This window comes from Eutrema salsugineum, unplaced genomic scaffold (assembly GCF_000478725.1).
Source record: "Eutrema salsugineum unplaced genomic scaffold, Eutsalg1_0 scaffold_7, whole genome shotgun sequence".
Lineage (NCBI taxonomy): Eukaryota > Viridiplantae > Streptophyta > Magnoliopsida > Brassicales > Brassicaceae > Eutrema > Eutrema salsugineum.
Genome location: NW_006256486.1, coordinates 1,845,235 through 1,865,202, shown reverse-complemented (window position 1 = coordinate 1,865,202; position 19,968 = coordinate 1,845,235). Strand labels below are relative to the sequence as shown.

Sequence of the window (19,968 nt, the reverse complement as noted above, 5' to 3'; positions counted from 1 at the left end):
ATCTCCTACCTCCAGCCAGTGAAGTTTAGACCTTTGTTTGTAAAACTCTTCCTCCAAAGTTGCTACTGTCTGCCATCTTTCCAAAGCATCTGCTTCTTCTTTAATATTTTCAGGAGTTAGTTGTTGGTGAGTTGCACTCTGTTTTTCACACAGGTGCTGATATGCCTGTTAAACTCTATTCGGTAAGTCCCCTAGTTTCTTCTTACTTAGCTCTCTGATGCCCGGTTTTAAAGTCTTCAGTTTCTTTGACAACCTAAACAAAGCCGAGATGGAATGGAATAACTCCTCTGTATGAGCCCAATACTCCTCCACCAGAGGTAGAAATTCTGGCATCTTCCCAATAGAATTCACAAATTTGAATGGTCTCTTTCTTTTTGATTTTTAGCAGCAATCTGAATTCTGCACTTCAGATGATCTGAGCAGCCTCCTGCCTCAAAAACACTATAAGCTTGTGAATATATATGGAGCCAAACATCATTCATAAGAACTCTATCCAACTTTTTGCATATGAGCCCTTCATCCCTCTTGATGCACCAAGTAAACAATGGGCCATGTCCTCCAAGATCCGAGAATGAGCAATGCTTTACCACCTCCTGAAAAATCTCTCATACCTGATGTTATACTTGGTGCGTTTTCCGAATTTGAGTGTTCCTCTACATCCAAAGTCTCATTAAAATCTCCCATGAGCATCCAAGGTTTATTTCTAAACATTGGTGAGTCCTGATGATTTTTAATATCCTCCCAAAGTAACCTTCTTTCCTCCACTGTTTAAAGCATAGATGAAGCTACAGAAAAATTCTTCCTCAGCCCCATCCAATAAAATAGAACATGTTATCAACTGATCACTCTTGAAAACAGGAGAACAACGAACAGTAGGTCTCCAGACGATCCAAATGCGGCCAAGATGATGACTTTCATAATTAGCCATGAAAGACCAGTCTCTGAACACAGAATCAACAATCTTCATGGATTTAGTTTCTTTTACCCTCGTTTCCAGCAAACTACCAAACTGCAACTCCTCTTCCCTAACCCAGTTTCTGACAATGAAATGTTTTAAAGTTTTGTTGAATCCGCGCACATTCCAAAAGAAACTCGACATTTAGTTATTTTTGCGAGAGACTTTTTTACCCGTCACAATAAGGATATCCTTATTTGCTTGAGTAGAAGTCTCCACTAAAAACCTGTGTCTGTTCTTTGAATCTCGAGGCAGTGATGGCCGTGTCAAGTTACCCTCCACCACCTCCTTTCGATTCTGATGCGTCTCGTTAGGCTTCGGAATAGACGATTGAAAAGCTTGCTGTTTCTCCGTGTGAACTAGTTCCTCTGTTTCTAGTTCTGTTTCCAGTATTTCCCCCTCTTCTCCAGAATTGCTTAGAATCGAAAACTTAGAAGGAGAGATGTGGGAGGTCTCAGCCTCCTGAGTATTCGATTTGTGTGGACTCCGACCTGACTTTGAGGGAGAGACCTTTGTCCACTGATCTGCGTTAACAACCGTTTCAACCTCCTGTTCATTTTCTGCTGATGTAGCTTCGATCCAAGCATCACTGACCGGGTTTACTAATTGAGTATTAGAATCTCCATCTGCAGTCTCTGTATTCGGGGTTACTTCCTCGATTTCTTTTCCATCTATCTTCCTCTTGTTCACTACACACACCATGTCCAAGTGGCCCCATTTATTCCAGGTGGAAAATCTTGGTGGGAGCCAAGGGTAGCTAAACTCCACCAAAGATTCATTTCCATGCTTTGAGAAATTCATTGTTTTGGGTAAATCCTTTAAAAGATCTGCATTGACAAACACTTTTGCTACATCAAAAGTCGAACAAGCAGTTGTTTCTGGGTGTAGATGCTATGGTTCTCCCACTGCACTGGTAATAAAGCTCAAGCCCTTCCACGAAAACATATTCATCGGAACTTTTTTCAATGAACCCAGATTGGAACATATGTTAGTTCGGGCGTATCTTCCTCTGTATAAGGCGTCAACTTTGATACCACCATAAGGTACGTCTGCTATATTCCACATATCCCGCCTTAGTAACCTGGCACGAGTTTTAGGATTCTGAATACGAAATTTCATTGTAGTAGCATTGATCACTTAGATAACGATCTTTTGGGAATCGACTCCTTGCGGCCAAATTTTATTAACAATGACATGAACTTTAGTGACATGTGGTGCTGCCGACAGAAACCTTCCAACAACAAAATCTTCCCACAGGGGAGACGGATTCACGAAAACTTCATAAGGAACCTCAACTGAATTCTGACCCTCTTCGTTTGAAATTTTCAGATCGTACTTCTTCAAAACATGCTTATTTTGCACCACCGATGCAAAGGAAATCGTCTGCGTAACAGGTGGACGAGGGAGGATCACCAGGACCCTCCAGAGATGCCATCGCAGCCAAAGCAGCGCCGGCGAGCTAACGTGAAGAAGACGAAAACCCTAAACCTTGATCACCTCCAAAATCGCCTCCAGAGCTAAAATGCACCGTTTTTCTAATATTCCCCCATAAGACTGGAACTTCACGCTGTACGAAGTTGGAGGATGGGTTCCGTACCCGTCCGTATGTGGATAGGAGAGCTTCTGGTGATTCCGAGAAGGAGCAGAGACAGAGCGAGATCTCAACAAGTTACATGGAAGTATCTCTGATGTCTCCATGTCCAACAATCCTTCTTCTACTACTGCTTCTGTCTCCTCCATTAGGTTTTCAAGGTTGTTGTAATAAGGTTTTGCGAATCTTGCGACTTCAACAACGAGTATGATATAGAAGAAGCAGTACACAAAGACTGATCCATAGTTGTTGTTTTTTTTCTTTTCCTCTGTCAACATTTTTCTCTTTCTTTTCTTTTAAGTATGTCTTGTAACATTTTCTTGTTTTGTTTAATATACATATATATACAACATGTTTTTATTTTGTATATATATATATATATATATAGTATAGACAAATAATTTTACCAACTCATTGATATATCATATGTGTCACAGGCAGTGGCGGAGGCAGAACATTTTTTCACTGAGGGCAAAAACTCATGTGATTCAAATAGTTTGGTTATGGGGGCAAAAAAAGAATTATGAGTGAAGACATTTATTTAATATCTTAATAATTTTCATTAATTAAATAAATTTGATTGGGGGTAGTTGCCCCCTCTTGAACCAAGTAGCTCCGCCACTGGTCACGGGATACACGTTTCACAAACAAACCGGTATGATTGTTCGTTATAACAAAGTCGAAAAGTGAACTAATGATCAGACACACATATATATATATATATATATATACATTAACTACTCTATGAGGCCTTTAATGCATCATGCATGTCACGAAGAAAACGTTTTACAAATCAGTATTGATTGTTCGTAACTTATATTATACTCCCTCTGTTTCATTATAGTTGATTTTCTAGGTTTTTTTTTTTGTTTCATAATATTTGATTTCCTACATCTAATTAATCTAATTAATGCATGTCTCTTCTTTAAATTGAATGAATAATATTAATGCATGTTGCTTTACTCTATTAATGCACAGTTAAAAAAGAAAAAGTAATAATAAAAATAATGAAATCAGTTGTAAAAGTAACTTAATTAACAAAAATAATTGAGCATTTATAGCTTTCTTAATCTGTGTGTAAATATTCAGAAAATCAACTATAATGAAACAGAGGGAGTACTTAATTCTATTAATTGTAGATTACCTATCTTCTGGGGATTTTTCATCTCTTTTTTCTTCTATTTGTATATCCGATCATTTATTAGTTGCTGAGTTTATCTAATCAGAAGGCTGATCTAAAAGTATTCAGATGGATGTAGAAATGAAAGGGATGGTAACCTAATGTGCAAATTTTAACTAAGTATTTTCATTAAAAAATAATTTGGATATTGTAGTGTACTAATCTCTTAAAATATTTAATAGTACCCTTAAACAAACATGTGAGCCATAACATGTTCAACAAACTAAAATGCCGATAAGAATAAGTAGAATCTACATTCACGATCTGTTCCATCCAGGAATGGATTAAGCTAATCTCATAGTAGGTCCTCATAAAACGTGTGAGTATTTTGTTTACGAGAAGTGCTGGTATCTAGCACTTTGAATATGATTCATTTATGTAAGTTCACAAACTGGTAGATTTTATTATCCATCATATAGAATATGAAATCAGAGTTTATCGATCATAGGATTATTCAGTGTGAATTGCACTGACTTTATCACATTGATTGCGTATATATACCTCCATGTCCTCATATGTCATAACTCATAAATACAAGGGTTGCATGAAACCATAACATTTTCAACCAGAACATGCATAATACTCACAACTTGTGTGGTTTGGCCTCTTAGCCTTCGACATGGGCTTTGTTGGACCAAGTTCTTCTTATATGGTATTGGGCTATCTGTTTAAATTTTATTTTTTCCTTTTAAAACCTTTTTGTTTTGTTGACTTCGGAACATATCACCCGAATCATGCTCATGACACTGACATGAAATCTTTATTATTAAAACATTAAATTTAATACGCCACAGCGAAACAGGGTACAAAACAGAACTGAGTCACACAATTAAGAGCCAGTCCATGAATAATTAATTGAATTAATAATGATTTGTTTAGTTACTGAAACGCAATCTGGCAATGTTCGTTCGATTCCGAGACCAGTCTCGTGATCGACTTCTCCTCCATTAATCCTCTGTTCAATATTTCTCCAACTCATCAATTTTTTTTCGCCGTCAAATCAAATCTTCCTTCTCATTTTCTATAGAAATATCAAACATTTACGCATTTGATCTATCGGACAGCGAAATACACCCACTTAAGAGAATCAAATTCATTTTGACCCACTAGAAATTTCGTATCTGCTACCAACTTCCTATATTTTTTTTTTCTTTTGGGAATATAGAGAAAAATTAAAACCAAAATCGCCAGGAAAACTATGGTGTTTCGAGTAAGTCTATGGTTTTACTAGTGTCTGTTATTTACTTGGAATGTAATAAGACAAAGATTTGATATTTCTATTTTTTTTTTTGTGGGTTCTTTCCAAGTTCTGCTTTTTGTCTTAAGAGGTAGATCAATCTCTGTTTTTGTACTCGAGATTAAGAAAGGACAAAAAATCAAAACTTTTTGTTTTTCCTTATAAATCAGCTCATTGGTTTTTCCGTAATGAGTAGATTATATTGATTCTCAGTGGGCTATTTGATCCCATCATCAAAATTTTGTCTTTTGATTTTTATCCGAACTTGCAGATGTAGTCCGACGAGGAAGAAGAAGACAGATAATTTTGCGTTTAGTCAACGAAAATCTTCTTTCCAAATTGAATATCTTAGGGTTTTGCAGTCATGATCCTTACCAAACACAAAAGAGATATAAACCTGTTTGTGCTCCAAATAGGAGCAGCCCTCGCCGTATCTTTCGCCGGATTTCTATTTTCCCGATTCAGAAAGAAAACGAAAAGAATCAGACCCACTTTGCCTCCTCTGAGAACTCAATCACCTGGTTTGTGTCTATTTTTGCTTTTGAATTACACGATTTTGATTGATTTACACATTTCATGACTCTAATCCGAAAAGAGGGTTTTTTCCCTTTGTTGTTGTGAATTTCAGATCATGGATACAGAGATTGTTCCAATAAATCCATCGATGTAAGTTTCGACCTTTAAGTTGCTATTTATAGATTTGACTTACGATCTGTAGATTGATTGTTTGGCTGCTGATTCGTTTACTTAAGCTAATGGTGGTCAATAACGTTTTGGAGTATTTAGACCATTTACTGGAAATTTTGATTTGCTTTCTGTAGAGAGAAGATTCAGAAACTCAGAACACTAGTAAAGAAGAAGACTCTTTAATCGGTTTTTCGCCACGGAAGGGCGAAAAAGATTTGTTTCTTTTACCGGAGTTTGAAGAGGAAGTGAAAAAGTTAGAATTGTTGGCCTATGATGAATGTGAAACCCCAAAGTCTGATTTTTCTGTTCCTTTAGCATTTCCAAGCGAAGAGGAAGCTGATTATGAGAATGAGATTAAGCGGTTGAGAAACACGGTGAGAGCGCTTCGTGAGAGAGAGAGATGTCTCGAGGATAAGTTGTTAGAGTATTACAGTCTCAAGGAGCAGCAGAAGATTGCAATGGAACTACGGAGTAGGTTGAAACTAAACCAGATGGAGACTAAAGTTTTCAATCTAAAGATCAAGTCTTTGCAAGCTGAGAACGAGAAACTCAAGGCACAATGTTCTGAGCATTCGAAAGTTGTGTTGGAGCTTGATTTGGCTAAGTCTGAGGTTCAAGTGCTTAAGAAGAAACTGAACATCAACACCCAACAACATGTAGAGCAGATCTTGTCCCTTAGAGAACGAGTTGCGAAGCTGCAAGAAGAAGAGATCAAGGCTGTTTTACCTGATCCGGATGCGGATAAGTTGATGCAGAGGTTAAGGGATTTGGAAGGTGAGATCAACGAGCTTAGTAACTCCAACACGAGATTACGTTTTGAGAATTTGGAACTTGCTGAGAAGCTGGAATCTGTTCAAATCATAGCAAGTTCAAGGCTGGAGGACCCGGAGGAGATGGAGACATTACGAGAAGATGGTAACCGATTGAGGAGTCAAAACGAAGAGCTGAAGAAGGAAATCGAGCAGCTTCAAGGGGATCGATGCACTGACCTCGAGCAGCTTGTTTATCTCAAATGGATAAATGCTTGCTTAAGATACGAGCTAAGGACATACCAAGCTCCTGCTGGTAAAACAGTTGCTAGGGATCTTAGTACTACTCTAAGCCCTAACTCAGAAGAAAAAGCTAAGCAACTGATCCTGGAGTACGCACATAGTGAAGAGCACGAGGAAGATAACACAGATTATGATCAATGGTCATCTTCTCAGGAGGAATCATCAATGATCACTGAATCAATGTTCCAAGATGATTCTTCTGTTGACACTTTGTTTGCGACCAACACAAAAAAGTCAGGGAAGAAGAAGCTTATGCATAAGCTGATGAAGATCTTACACGGTAAAGACACTCAAGAGCGCAAGAAGAGAGCTGGTTCATCTGAACCAAGCAGCTCAAACACGGGTGCTCATTCGACTCCTAGAAGGCTTCGATCAACACATTCAATGGACTTTCAAATGCTGATGCGATGCAAAGACGGCGAGGAGGACTTCAAGAATAGCATAGGGATGGTGCGTCGTAAGAGTGAAGCAGCAGATTGTTCCATCTATAAAGAAGAAGACGGAGGTGAAAACTGTTTGGAGACAGATCAAAACAGAAAGAAGGAGCTGATTAAACTGGCAGAGGCGCTGAGGAAATCTCGTCCTACAAAGAATCTGCATAAGAAATCTGTGTCGTTTTTCTTCTGAGAGTTTGGAAGAAACTGTATAGTACTTGTACTGTAACACACAACGCCTAAAGCTATATATATACGTATAAGTAGTATAGATATAGCTCAGAGTTGTAAATTTGTGAAGCAAACATACAATATATTTGCGAGAGTTGCAGCTTGGGAAAGAAGATTACCGCGTGCTGAGAAGCATTGGACCATATCTTATTTTCATAAGAAAATAAGATATTTTAAATATAGAAAACTTTTGTCTGATTACATTGTAACATGAACTTGTCGGTTAATCAGCATAGTAGACAAACGTGTGTGGTAGGGTAAAAGACGAGAGTGATCACTGAAGAAGATGATCAAAATAAATGGCGCAGAATTGAACATACATGAAAATGATAAGATTGGTAAAAGAGTATAGTTTTAACTATTTTGAGAGAAAAAAAAAATGTCATACCATTTTTCCTCACGAGTACTTAAGATATAAACAGTTTAAATAGGAAAATGATGAATAACATGAAACTACTTGTATATTTTACACAAAAGTCAAAGATTTTCATTTTTATATATATACTAGATATTTGGTCCGCACCTTGCGCAGAGAGATTTTATTAAATAATATTATAAGTAAATAATTCATTTTGTAGTTTTGATATTATGTTAAGTTTAATCATTATTTGTATAAATTAAATTTATACATTATTTTATTTATTTAATTTTTAATCTTCTTGTTTTGGCGAAATTGATTATCTTTGCCGATTCTTATTTTTCTCGTAAGCGTGGATATGTAACTATTATATGTAATTAACCGATCATTTTTGCTAACTTGGATACCATGTTTAGTTTCATCTTTGATTTTTTTTATTATATAAATGTACATTAAGTTTAAAAGATAATTTTATTTCTTTGTTCATATAGAACTTTCTCCCTGTTTAACGGAAATTAACTCTCTTTGACGGTACTTATCTTTTATGCAAGCACGGACACAAAACTTTGATATCAGATTGTAGGTAATTAAACAATATTTTTGGTAGTTTTGATATCATGTAAAGCTTGATCTTTAAAATAGTCATTATTTATATACATTAAGTTTAAAGATTATTGTAATTCCTCATTCTCTCTAGCCAGGAATTTCTTCCTCTTTTATCGAATTGTCTCTTATTCTTTTGGGGTTTTATCTTTCATGCAAGCATGAACACAAAACTATTATATATTTCCGGTCATCTCATTTCATCTCTCCTCCACGGCGGTTCCTAAAACATGGGCTTTTGTCACCTTAAACTTTTCTTTTCTCTCTCTTTTCACCACAAAAGGCCCATTCTTACACTTAGGCCCGAGCATATCCTACCTTCCTCAATGACTCTTGGTCCATCTTCCTTCTAACAGTTTCTGGTTTCTTTCCGCTTCGTGGTCTTTTGAGCTGTTTTCTGACTTGAGCGTCGGAGTACCCTCGGAAAACACACCTCCATCGTGTTTTCCGGGCCCTTGACGTCGTTTCTGTTTTGCAGGAGACTTACCCCTCAGAGGAGGACTGAAAATCTCATAAACAATATTTATCAGTTTTTTATATGTGAAATTTTAATCTAATTAAATATGATTAAAACAAATCTAATAAAGTATTCGTTAATCATATGTGTTATTCTGAAAATATTATTTGAATATCAAATATTAAATTAAATAGAACATATATTTAAAAAAGTATAAAGTAATCTAAATTAATATCTAAATAAATAGTTTGAATTCTAAATTAAATATAACATATATTTAAGGAAATATTAGATATCTAAATTAATATCTAATTTTTGGAATTAAATTTATATATAAAAAAGGCGGTTTAAAATAATATTGTATAGGGTAATTTTAAACTGTTTTCAAATAATTTTTTTTTTAATTTTAAAAGCGTTTGGAATCAAGTATTAAAAGTGTTTCTATTTTAATATAATAGATTTGTAAAAGCAAACTTTTTTTTTTCTTTTGGGCCTAGACCCAGACTAAACCATGAGAAATTAGGGGAATTGCTAAGAATATTCCACAATTTGATTCCAAATGCAAAAGTATACCTCAAATTCAACCTATTGCAAAAATAGGTCAGAGGAGTAGAAAAATTACCATTATCTCCTACATGAGTAAACAATAAAACGGATGTCTCAATTACGATTATAACCCTGCGAAGTCTGCAAATATTAATGAAATCTTCTCAGCAGACTGATAAAGAAGTCTACTATACTATTAAATCTTATTTTTAAATTTAAAAATTATATAAAAATAATGTAAACTGAAATTTGTTTCTATAAATCAAATGTCAACAAGTATGATCTATAAAAATTATAATTTAATAAAAATGAATCATTTTTAACCATCTAAGATAAACATAAAAAGTGAAAAGTTTTAAACTAGGGCTGGAGACTTCTTTATCAGTCTGCTGAGCAGACTGATAAAGAAGTCTACTATATTATTAAATCTTATTTTTAAATTTAAAAATTATATAAAAATAATGTAAACTGAAATTTTGTTTCTATAAATCAAATTTCAACAAGGATGGTCTATAAAAATTATAATTTAATAAAATGAATCATTCTTAACCATCTAAGATAAACATAAAAAGTGAAAAATTTTAAACTAGGGCTGCAGACTTCTTTATCAGTCTGCTCAGTAGACTACGGATCGAAGTTTTGTCAAACCAGAATAATTAACCTAACCAGAAATTTTTTTTTTAACATAGTATATAAAGAAACTTACCAGTCGTTACCATAAATAAAAAACCCTAGATCACTGTAAAACGGCGCTGCACTCTGGTCTCTCTTGCCGCGACTCTCTCTCGCAGTAAGCCTTTCCCGGCGCTCCCCATCTCTTCTTTTCTGTTTCTGATGCATATGTTGTTTCATATATATCACTACATATATTGTTGCTGCAGATCTCAGCCGGCGTCTTCATCGTTCTTAGTTATCTCTCCAGATCTGTGAGTTATTCGCCATTACATTCTCTGTTTAGTCTGTATCTTATTGTTTACTGGTTTGTCCTTTAAAATTGTTCTTTTGTTCTTTTGTCCTTTTGCTTTACTGTTTTTTTAACAGATCTAAGTAAAAATATTTTTTCACAGATTCCGTGAGCAAGTAAGTAAAAATATTTCGATTTTTTCTTTATTTCAAGATGTACCTTTTTTGTTATTTTGTTGTTTAGAGAGTAAGAAATACTTGTTTGGAAAGTTTTTTTTTGTTGTTTTGTTTTTAGCTGCAAAGTTATTATGTGGTCGTATCTGTTTTAGTTTTTTGTTTGTTAACTGCCAAGTTTGTTTGCTTGATCTCTACAGAGTAATGCCGATAAGCTACACCAACAGCTCATCTTCCAAAGCAAGCTATGACAGCGGGTGTGCCAAAGCTGATGGAGACTTTGGGATACCTGAACGATGCTATTGCGGCCTTCGATGTAGATTGGAAGAGTCTACAGCTCCAGAGACGTTTGGCAGGAAGTTCTATAGTTGCCCTGAAATATTAGGCGAATGTGTATAGTTTTAATGAGGTTTTTCTCAATATGTGTATAGTTTTAATGTTATTCATCGAGTATAACTGAAGTTTTCATTTGTCATATGTGTAGGATAAACCGGGTCACATCTCCAAATGGTGGGATGAAGCCATTGAAGAGCAGCTGACCATTCTTCAAATACGAATTGACAAGCAGAGCGAAAGCATGTTCCGTGACAACCGAACAGCCCTTCTGCAATCATATGAGAAGCGGCTGTATGCACTGGAGGATCGCCTTGCTGCAACCGAGAAGACCATTAGCAAGATCGAGGAGTTCATAGGGTTCATTCAGAGTGAAATTGCTGGAGTGAAAGAAGCACTTGCTAATCGAGGTTCTGATATCCTACTTTGTGTTTTTTTAGTTATTTTTGCAGTAATCTCTTATGTTTTCATGCGTTGGGATGTAGAATAGAGGACCAAGAGACTTGTGTAACCTTTAAGTAGACTAGGTGGGATAAAACATATGTATTTGACTTCTATGGTGATTAATGTTGGTGTTGATTGTTGCATATACATTGTTCGTATACTGGGGAATCTATGTGCACTTTGTGTATTGTGTACATATGCAGGCCGTGAGTTAAGGGTCTCTACATACAATCTCTAAATCTACTTATATAATATTAATAAAAAACACATTTGGAGACCCATGAGGGTATCTGCATTGAGGATGCCCTTAGGCAGACTTCTTAAACAGACTTAATATGCAGACTTCTTAGGAAGACTTCTTAAACAGACTTAATATGCAGACGTCTTAGGCAGACTTAATATGCAGACTTAATACGTAGAATAAACTAAACCAGACGGTTTTAAATTTATATTGCAAACCAGCTATACCAATTGAAGGCTAAACCAATTGCGTTTTAAATAACAAAATCGATAAACCACATTGAATAGGTACGACGGTTATTGAACTGGTACGACGGTTATTGAACCGGTACGACGGTTAAATAGGTTTCTACGGACATATATAAGAGTTTCTACGGTCACTGTATTAACACAAATCGGTTAAAAAAAAACTACTGTCGTTTGGAAAATTTTTCTCGGAACTTGTCGCCGGTTTTTATTGTACATCCGTTTACCATTTAAGGTAAGTCGAAATTAGTGCCGACTTCTCTTTTGGATCGAAGTCGTCTGTGTAATTCACGAACCCTAATCTCCTTCGCTTTCTATTCCAGATCTGGTGTCACCGCCGTCCGTAACTGTTCATTTCCGCCGTTGGTCGTGGAAAAGTATTTGGCTGTACTAATTTCTTATAATTTGTAAATAAATATCTTTACGGGTTCCAAGTTCCTAGTCATTTGGGTTTCTACATCGGTTTTTCTAAAAATCGGACAACAACGAGTAGATATTTCTAAAGTTACAGATATTTGTACTTCTTTTCATTTATTAAACGGACTTGGATAGTGTTAGGCGAACTATTTTGGAAGTATTATCTCGTAAAACAGAGTTCAAAACGGGTTGTGTTTTTTTAGAGAACTTTGTCGGCGGCTAGTTTTTTAGAAACTTTATTAATTACACTATTAAGTCTACAGACTTCAATTGCAGACTTAGTTGGCTGACTTCGTGTGCAGACTTCTTCGTAAGTCTTCATAAGTAGACTTCTTGAATATTTGACTTTGTTTTGCAGACGTCAGAACAGCCAATGGAAAACCCAGATTTCCCCCCGCATCTCTTCTCGAAAGGTGATGAGCCGTCTCCGCTGAAAAGCATCGGTTACTATAGCGGTGAGACGAAGCTGATGACTGCACTCGAGGAAGCACTCACACAAGATGAGTGGGAAGAGATATTGAACTCTAAACTGGGAGTGTTCTTGAAGTTCAGTCAGCTGGATTTCGGCTGGACATCTAGACTGGTGCATTACATTCTCGACATGCAGCTAGTTTGCAAGAAAAAATTTGAGATTTGAAGCCTCGTAGGTCTAATCCCGATCCACTTTTCTTTGAATGAGTTCGAACATATTACTGGCTTGAATTGCGAGTACGTGGACAATCTCGAGGATCCGGTGGTTGAGATAACTGAGGAGATGCAAGATTTCTGGGAGCGATTGGGAGTCAATCAGGATTTGGGCCCGAGCACTGAAGATTTGATAGAAGCTTGTAAGGAATGCGGGTCGTGGTCTTCCGAGGATCGGTTGAGGCTGGGATACCTTAGCATTTATGCTAGTTACATTGAAGCACGAAAGCCATCTTCAGCTACTTGGGCTAGGTTGGCAAGGCTTGTGATGGATTTAGATGCGTTTGAAAACTACCCTTGGGGAAGAGTGGCCTTCAAAAACCTGATGCGGTCGGTGAAGGAGAAAGAAATTTGGAAGTCGTCGTACACCATTGAGGGGTTTATTCAAGTACTACAAGTCTGGGTTTACTTTGCTCTTCCCGACTTTGCTGCTAAATTTGGTGAACCACTTCCAAACGACCCCAAGGTACCGCTGACAGCTTACAAGGGATCCAGGGGGAGGAAATTTATGAAAGAGAATATGCTCCAACAGGTAAGTAGTCTGAATTCATACTTGGTTGACTATTATATCGGCAGACTTATTTAGTAGAATTCTAGTGCAGACGTCTGTAATATACTTCTACAGCAGACTTCCTTAGTAGATTTCTAATGCAGAATTTGTTGGTAGACTTCTACATTATACGTTATATAGCACAGTTTTGATTTCCATGTAGACACGCATTAACAACTACGTTGTTAAGAAATTCTTCGACATGTTTCCGCGCTGGGAAGTTGAAGACAATGATGAAGAAGACGCGGGGACTGACAACATCATCAAAGCGATGTATGGTCATTTTGGCCCTAAACAATGGACATGGGAAAGGAGTCATTGGCCTCCAACAGGTGTGACCACGTATGTCAAGTCCGAAGGGTCTGTCGATCTGAAGAGGCTATCGGAATCAGTTGGTGATCAAGGAAGTCGGAAGCGGTTCTGCCCAGCCTCTGGTGATGAAGATGAGTCAATGGTCACGATTCTGAAGGACCACATGGACGACTGCTTCAACAAGATGATGGATGGGTTGAGTAGTTGTGAATCTCAGATCAAACTACTCAACACAAAGTTGGGAATGGTGGAGCAGAAATTAGAGGCAGTGATCCTCCAAGCTGGGACCGGAGGTACAAAGGAGGATGTGGCTCAGACTTGTGAAGCAGCCGCTGAGGACGCAAAACCTGTTGGCGACGATCCAACGGACGCGGACGCCGATCCTAATATCGACGTTAGTCCAAAACCCTCTCCAAAGAAAAGAGGAAGGAAACCCCGGAAAAAATAAAATTCCATATTTGTTTTCAAACTTCTCATCGAACCTTACCAATCTGTTTTAAAACCTTAGAAATCGAAAAATGTTGTCACCACTAAATATTTAATGCTTTTATTTGTACTCTTTAATGTTTGATTTTTGGTTTCGTTTCATTGATGTGTGTTTAAATCTTTATATTTGCAGAGTAATTTTATGTCTAAGCAAAATGAACAAATTGATGTCCCAAGTGAGAGCGCGAACGATGGTAAGCAGGGAACTCCAGAGCCAATCGTCGTTATGGTTGATCCAGCAAAATGCGACATCGACTTCGATCAGGTCCAGAAAGATAAAGACGAGAAAAGCAAGAAGGCGGCACAACTGGTTGCTCGTGCGAAGAGTGAACGTCTGCGAAAGTTGGCTCCTACCCAACAAAACCCTTTCAAACCCAACAGCACATCGAATGAAATAATCCCAAACAAAAATGTCCGAGGGAGCGGATATGATCCGTTTGATATGAAACACGTGAAACAAAAGATCGGTGTGCTAACTGATTGTCTGAAAAAAGATCAGTAAGTCTTTGTTTTGGAGTTATTATATCAGCAGACTTACAGATAAGAAGAGTAGTGGATGATATTGTAAAACGGTGGTGTTTTCAGGAACTATCCAAAACGGATAAAATGGTCATCTACGGACTGGTACTTCATTCTAAGAGTCCCAAAACAATGGCTAGCAGACACTGTAAGTTACACGAGTGTATATATGATATGAACACAACATATTTCTCTCTGCTTGAATAATTGTTTTCATTGAATATGCAGCACATGGAAGCTGGGATTAACCTACTCATGCTGCGATTTACAAAGCATCCTGAGTGGTTTAGGTCAGACAGGATAACATTCCTCGACTCTTACTTTGCAACGATGTGGAGGCACAAGTACAAGGAGTTTGTGGACTCTCACGCCAACCCTGATGGTTCAGGCAAGCTCCTTCCAGCTGGCTCGTTTGAGTACTACACTGGCGCAGCGCCAACCTACTGCGTTAGTAACAAGACGTGGGGTATGATGTGGATGACCTGTACTCGATGTTACACATCACTGAGGATCACTGGGTGGCAATGTGGATTTCGATTCCGATGAAGCATATTGTCATTTGGGATAACCATGCGAATACTCATGCATCGGATATTCAGATTGAGGCTGCTGTGATTCCGATTACCGTCTTGGTTCCCTATATACTCCGTGAATGTGCACCTGCTGAAGACCGTATCAATCTGATTTATGATCCATTCACGTGGGAGCAAATCAAGGGGCATTTGATCCCACAAAACAAACAAAGCGGTGACTGTGGCGTTTACTGCTTGAAGTACCTTGAATGCCATGCTCTAGGGATGCCATTTCCTAAGACCTTGTGCGATGCAAACATTAAAAACGTCTGAGACAAGCTGGGAGCTGAGATATTTGACGAGACAGGAGTAACCGGCACAGAGAAGTATGATTATCCATGGTTGGACGTATACGAAGGTAAGTGATATGTCCAACTATGTATATTCTGTACTGTAAGAGAAAGGACTCTCGTTGGATGTGGTATGGTTGGAAGTTTTTGGTTAACCTGCCAGAATTGTTGTTCTCATATTTAGCTGTAATGTTCCTAACTAGTTTTGGTTTGTTTAGTAATATTTAAAACAATGGTGTGGTTGTATCTTTTGGGAGGCTAAACGCTTGTAATAGACTAGTGTGGCTTTTGTGATAATTCACGTACTCTAAGGTTTAGCCTAATCATAGCTTCTTATATCGCATAGTTTATGACAATAATTAAGAATGATCGTACATAGACATGAAACAGACATATTTCAATAGTGTTTACCTTACCTGGTTAAGCAGACTTCTTGTGCAGACTACGGTCGTAGACTTCTAGTTGTAGTCTTCAGTGTAAGTCTGCTATTATAGGTTTAGGGTTTTATCTTGACTTCCACGTCTGCAAAAAAACAGAGGAAATTAACTTCGACCAATATAACCCTTAAAGTATGAGGTAACATAACACTTACACAATCCGGTCTGGTATGTCCTGGTTGGTGACATTTCGAAAAATTGTACTGCTTGTGGATCTTACGGGGTTTCTTTTGCTTATGCCTCGAAATTTCCAGCCAAGTTTGCAGTCTTGACTTCCTCTGCCTGCCTTTTTTACGTCGGACCTCCGGATGTAGACATTGTGTTGTTTCATCGGTTTTCATTGCAATACTTGGAGGATATATATTATGCGAGTACGCTGCATACAAGTAATCTTTGGAGTATGTCGGGCATACAAGAGTGGCCAGATGCATATGCATTGCATCTGAAACGGCTATAACATGAGAGCAAGGTATTTTCTCAATATCATACACGCCACACCCACACTTTCGAAGTTCCAAATCAACGACACAGTTATGTGATCCTCCTTTCACATTGAATCGCCAACCATCTATGCCTTCAACCGTCAAATTATCAGCATAATGTGAACGAATTGCCAACAAATATTCAACTCCTCGAGTATGGTTGGTTTGAAGACTCAAAGCATCTTCCCGCCTTTTACAAAACCACTTTGTTAGCTTCGCCCGTAAGTACTCCAACAGGAATACTATGGGAAATCCCCGTCCCGTTTGAGAGCAGAGTTGATAGACTCTGCGATGTTGCTCGTCTTTATATTGTATATATCACCTGGAAAGTGAACTCTTGACCACAACTCAATGCCTGCCTCCTCCAGGTACGTTGCAAGGTCAGGTTTTATATGCCTTATCTCGTCCATATAACGGTTAAAATCATGTACCGTATATGCATACGCAACACGTTTGACTAAGTACATAAGATGCTTTCCCTTAAACTTAGTGACAATATTGTGTTGCAGATGATAATAGCATATACCGCGTGTTACCCATGGTAAAACAGTCTCACATGCCTTCTTAATTGAATGATGCCGGTCTGAAACTATCACCAACGGATACTCGTCTGTAAAACACTCCCGCAATTTTCTAAAAAACCATTCCCATGCGTAATTATTCACAGAGTCCACTATTCCAAAAGCTAGTGGAAATATCTGGAAGTTACCATCTTGTGTTGTGGCCACTAGCAGAGTCCCTTCATACTTTCCAGTCAGATGACACCCATAGACAACAATGACCCGTCTGAGATATTGAAAACCAGATATGGAGGCTCTGAAGGCTAAGAATAGGTACTTGAACCTATTCTGACTGTCGCGTTCAAAGGCAGTTATAGTACCCGGATTTGCTTCAGCGATCAGATGCAAATAAGAAGGCAGTCGGCTATATCCATCCTCAGGGGTTCCCCTCACACATTCTTGTGCATACATCAAAGCTCTATACGAAGTTGTGTAGTCTATTTTCAGTCCAAACATCGCCTGCATTGAATCTTTGATGTGTTGTGCAGTAATCCCATCAATTATTCCCACACGCTCTATAAATAACTTTCCAATGTATCTTGGAGTCGTATGCTTTCGGTGAGCCAACCGATCTGAAACAGAACATGTATGAGTTTTGACATATTTAGTGACCCAAAACGTCTTTGCTTCATTCTTTACAGCTGCTCTAACTCTCCATTGGCATCCTTTAACAGCACATTTAGCAACAAACAGACGTCTCGATGACTTATCAACTCTGAATGCAAACTTCAACATAACAGCCATCAACCTGATCTCAGAAATCAGCTCGTCTTTTGTAGCAAAATTTCCGTTTACTTTTATTTTGTCAACCCAATTTCTTTCATATCCTCTTTGAGGAGCCTTCATCGGTTCTTCAATCCACTCACCCTCTGAATCAGAATTTGAATCCTCATCCTTCACTTTCCCATATTGGCTGTAGTCCTGATCCTCAGAGTCCTGATCCTCGGAGTCAGTAGCATCTTCCTCCTTTACTGGATCGTTATTGATGTCCTCGTTTATCTCATCATCATCATACTCATCGACATTTTCATCTTCACATTCCTCAGTAGTTTGATTCCCACCTTCAACAGAACACCCATCAGCATCATCAACACCACCAGTACGTCCATCATTGTCCTTGCGACTAGATACACAAAGACGTATAACATGCGTCTTACTCAACCCAATCAAGCTCTGTACCTGTCTATCATTAGTAATATGTATAGGAGGGGTATCTGGAGCCATGTTTGCTAACATTGAATCTGGCAATGCATAAGTGATAGACACGTTGTCCGTATTTCCATCCAGCATGTAATCATCTAGAGCCATAGCTACGAGTTCTCCATGTGTACAACCATCATTCATGAAGAACAACCTCCCTCCTTTGCGATTATCCACCTCAAAATGCCACGACTGAGCACCCATAACCTATTCTCCAAATACAACAGGCAACTGAGCCGCCATCTGCAAAAAAGGTAAACCACATAAGATAAACCGTGTTTTCCAAGTAACATAGAGCAGACTTCTAAACATTCAAGAAAATTCATCACTTTCTAATTATAACACATATCAACGTGAAACTCACGTATATGGAACCAAAAAAAGGCAAATCAACATGTCCAAACAAGATATTTATTTTAGCATATACCATTAATTCGAAAACGATTAAAATAATTAGGTAGACTTCAAGTGTTGTCTGCTGTGTTATTCTCCTTCGCCAGACAGACTTCACTTATGAAGTCTACTAATATGTGCCAATTACCGTTCAAATCTACAAAAATTATAACTATTAATGTATGACACATAAGCATACAAAATTAATACAGGTAAAAAAAATATACCTTCTAAACAAGAATAAAAATTCAAAAAAAAAATTCATCACACAAAAGTTTTAAAAAAGTGCTTTTTAAAAACGAAAAAAATGCAGACTTCCAGCAAAACTCCACCCGGTTTGTTTCACGAAGAAGTCTGCCAAAAAGGCAGGGTTACTTTTGCAATTGACCAAATGTTTGACTTTCGTAGTAGACTTCTATATAAAGTCTGCATAAGAAAAATGTTATTTCTGCAATTGACCAAACGTTTGACTTTTACAGCAGACTTCTATATAAAAAGAAGTCTCCTGTAAGAGGCAAGAAGTCTTCTGTTAATGTGAAGTTAGCTGAAGAAGTCTACACTACAATCGAAGTCTGCTGCAGGTTATTTCTGCAATTGACCCAAGTTTGACTTTCGTAGCAAACTTCTTTATAAGTCTGCTGAGAGGTTATTTTTGCATTTGACCAATTCTGAATTAAATTAATAGCAGACTTCTTTAGAAGTCTTGGTCAAATGTGGTCAACATCTTGGTCAAATGCAAAAATAACCTTTCAGGTAAAACTTATCTTTTTCAGACGTCTCCACGAAGTCTGCAGAAAAGGTCAAAGTATAATATTTTCCGGTCAAATGCAAAACTATTCTCGCTTTTCGGCAGCCTGAAATAGAAGTCTAAACGTTGTTTTTTGTATTCAAATGAAAATTCGCAGACTTACAAAGAAGTCTACTTTCAAAAAAATACCAAAAGGTCAATTGCAAATCTAATCTTTTACGTTGACTAGCAGACTGTAAAAGAAGTCTACTTTCGCGAAACATAGCCCAATGTTAAAGAAAAGATTTAGATGTTTACCTCCTTCTAATTTGAACTCGATTAACTTTGACAGAAGTTCAGAATTTTTGAGATGCACGGAAAGGAAACCAGCCCAGAACTCGGTTATCCAAGAATCTCACAAAATATATGATTTGCGAATTCAAACATATCAATGTCGACCAAAAAAGAGATTTTTAGATGAAATTAGAGAGAAATTTGAAGATAGAATGAAGTTTGAGCTGCCAAATAAGCATTTAGAGCTTCAAGTGCAGATGGGCAAGCATTAAGAGCTTCCATTTTGGTTGGTAATGGTAGTTGGCGAAATTGAAGATGATGGCATTTTCGTGAATACTTGATATATCTTAGGATGGTATGGTTAAGTCTTTTTC

At 37.5% G+C, this 19,968-nt stretch overlaps 3 protein-coding genes across 3 annotated transcripts; 2 read left to right on the top strand and 1 right to left on the bottom strand.

Moving 5' to 3' along the window:
- The first annotated feature begins 4,619 nt into the window (after positions 1–4,619).
- On the top strand, positions 4,620–7,455 carry LOC18010461 (protein CHUP1, chloroplastic). The gene is made up of 4 exons (XM_006392902.2): positions 4,620–4,936; positions 5,235–5,484; positions 5,592–5,629; positions 5,785–7,455. Exons 2-4 carry the CDS (start codon positions 5,328–5,330, stop codon positions 7,327–7,329), a joined length of 1,740 nt encoding a protein of 579 aa, XP_006392964.1. The 5' UTR covers positions 4,620–4,936; positions 5,235–5,327; the 3' UTR covers positions 7,330–7,455.
- Positions 7,456–10,985: 3,530 nt separating this feature from the next.
- LOC112082823 lies at positions 10,986–15,484 on the top strand. The gene is made up of 9 exons (XM_024150350.1): positions 10,986–11,151; positions 11,389–11,402; positions 12,447–12,698; positions 12,798–13,304; positions 13,486–14,028; positions 14,254–14,618; positions 14,706–14,787; positions 14,868–15,086; positions 15,188–15,484. Exons 1-9 carry the CDS (start codon positions 10,986–10,988, stop codon positions 15,482–15,484), a joined length of 2,445 nt encoding a protein of 814 aa, XP_024006118.1.
- A 1,178-nt stretch (positions 15,485–16,662) lies between these two features.
- Positions 16,663–18,384, bottom strand: LOC112082822. Its single transcript, XM_024150349.1, has one exon. It carries the CDS (start codon positions 18,382–18,384, stop codon positions 16,663–16,665), a length of 1,722 nt encoding a protein of 573 aa, XP_024006117.1.
- Between the last annotated feature and the right edge of the window lie 1,584 nt (positions 18,385–19,968).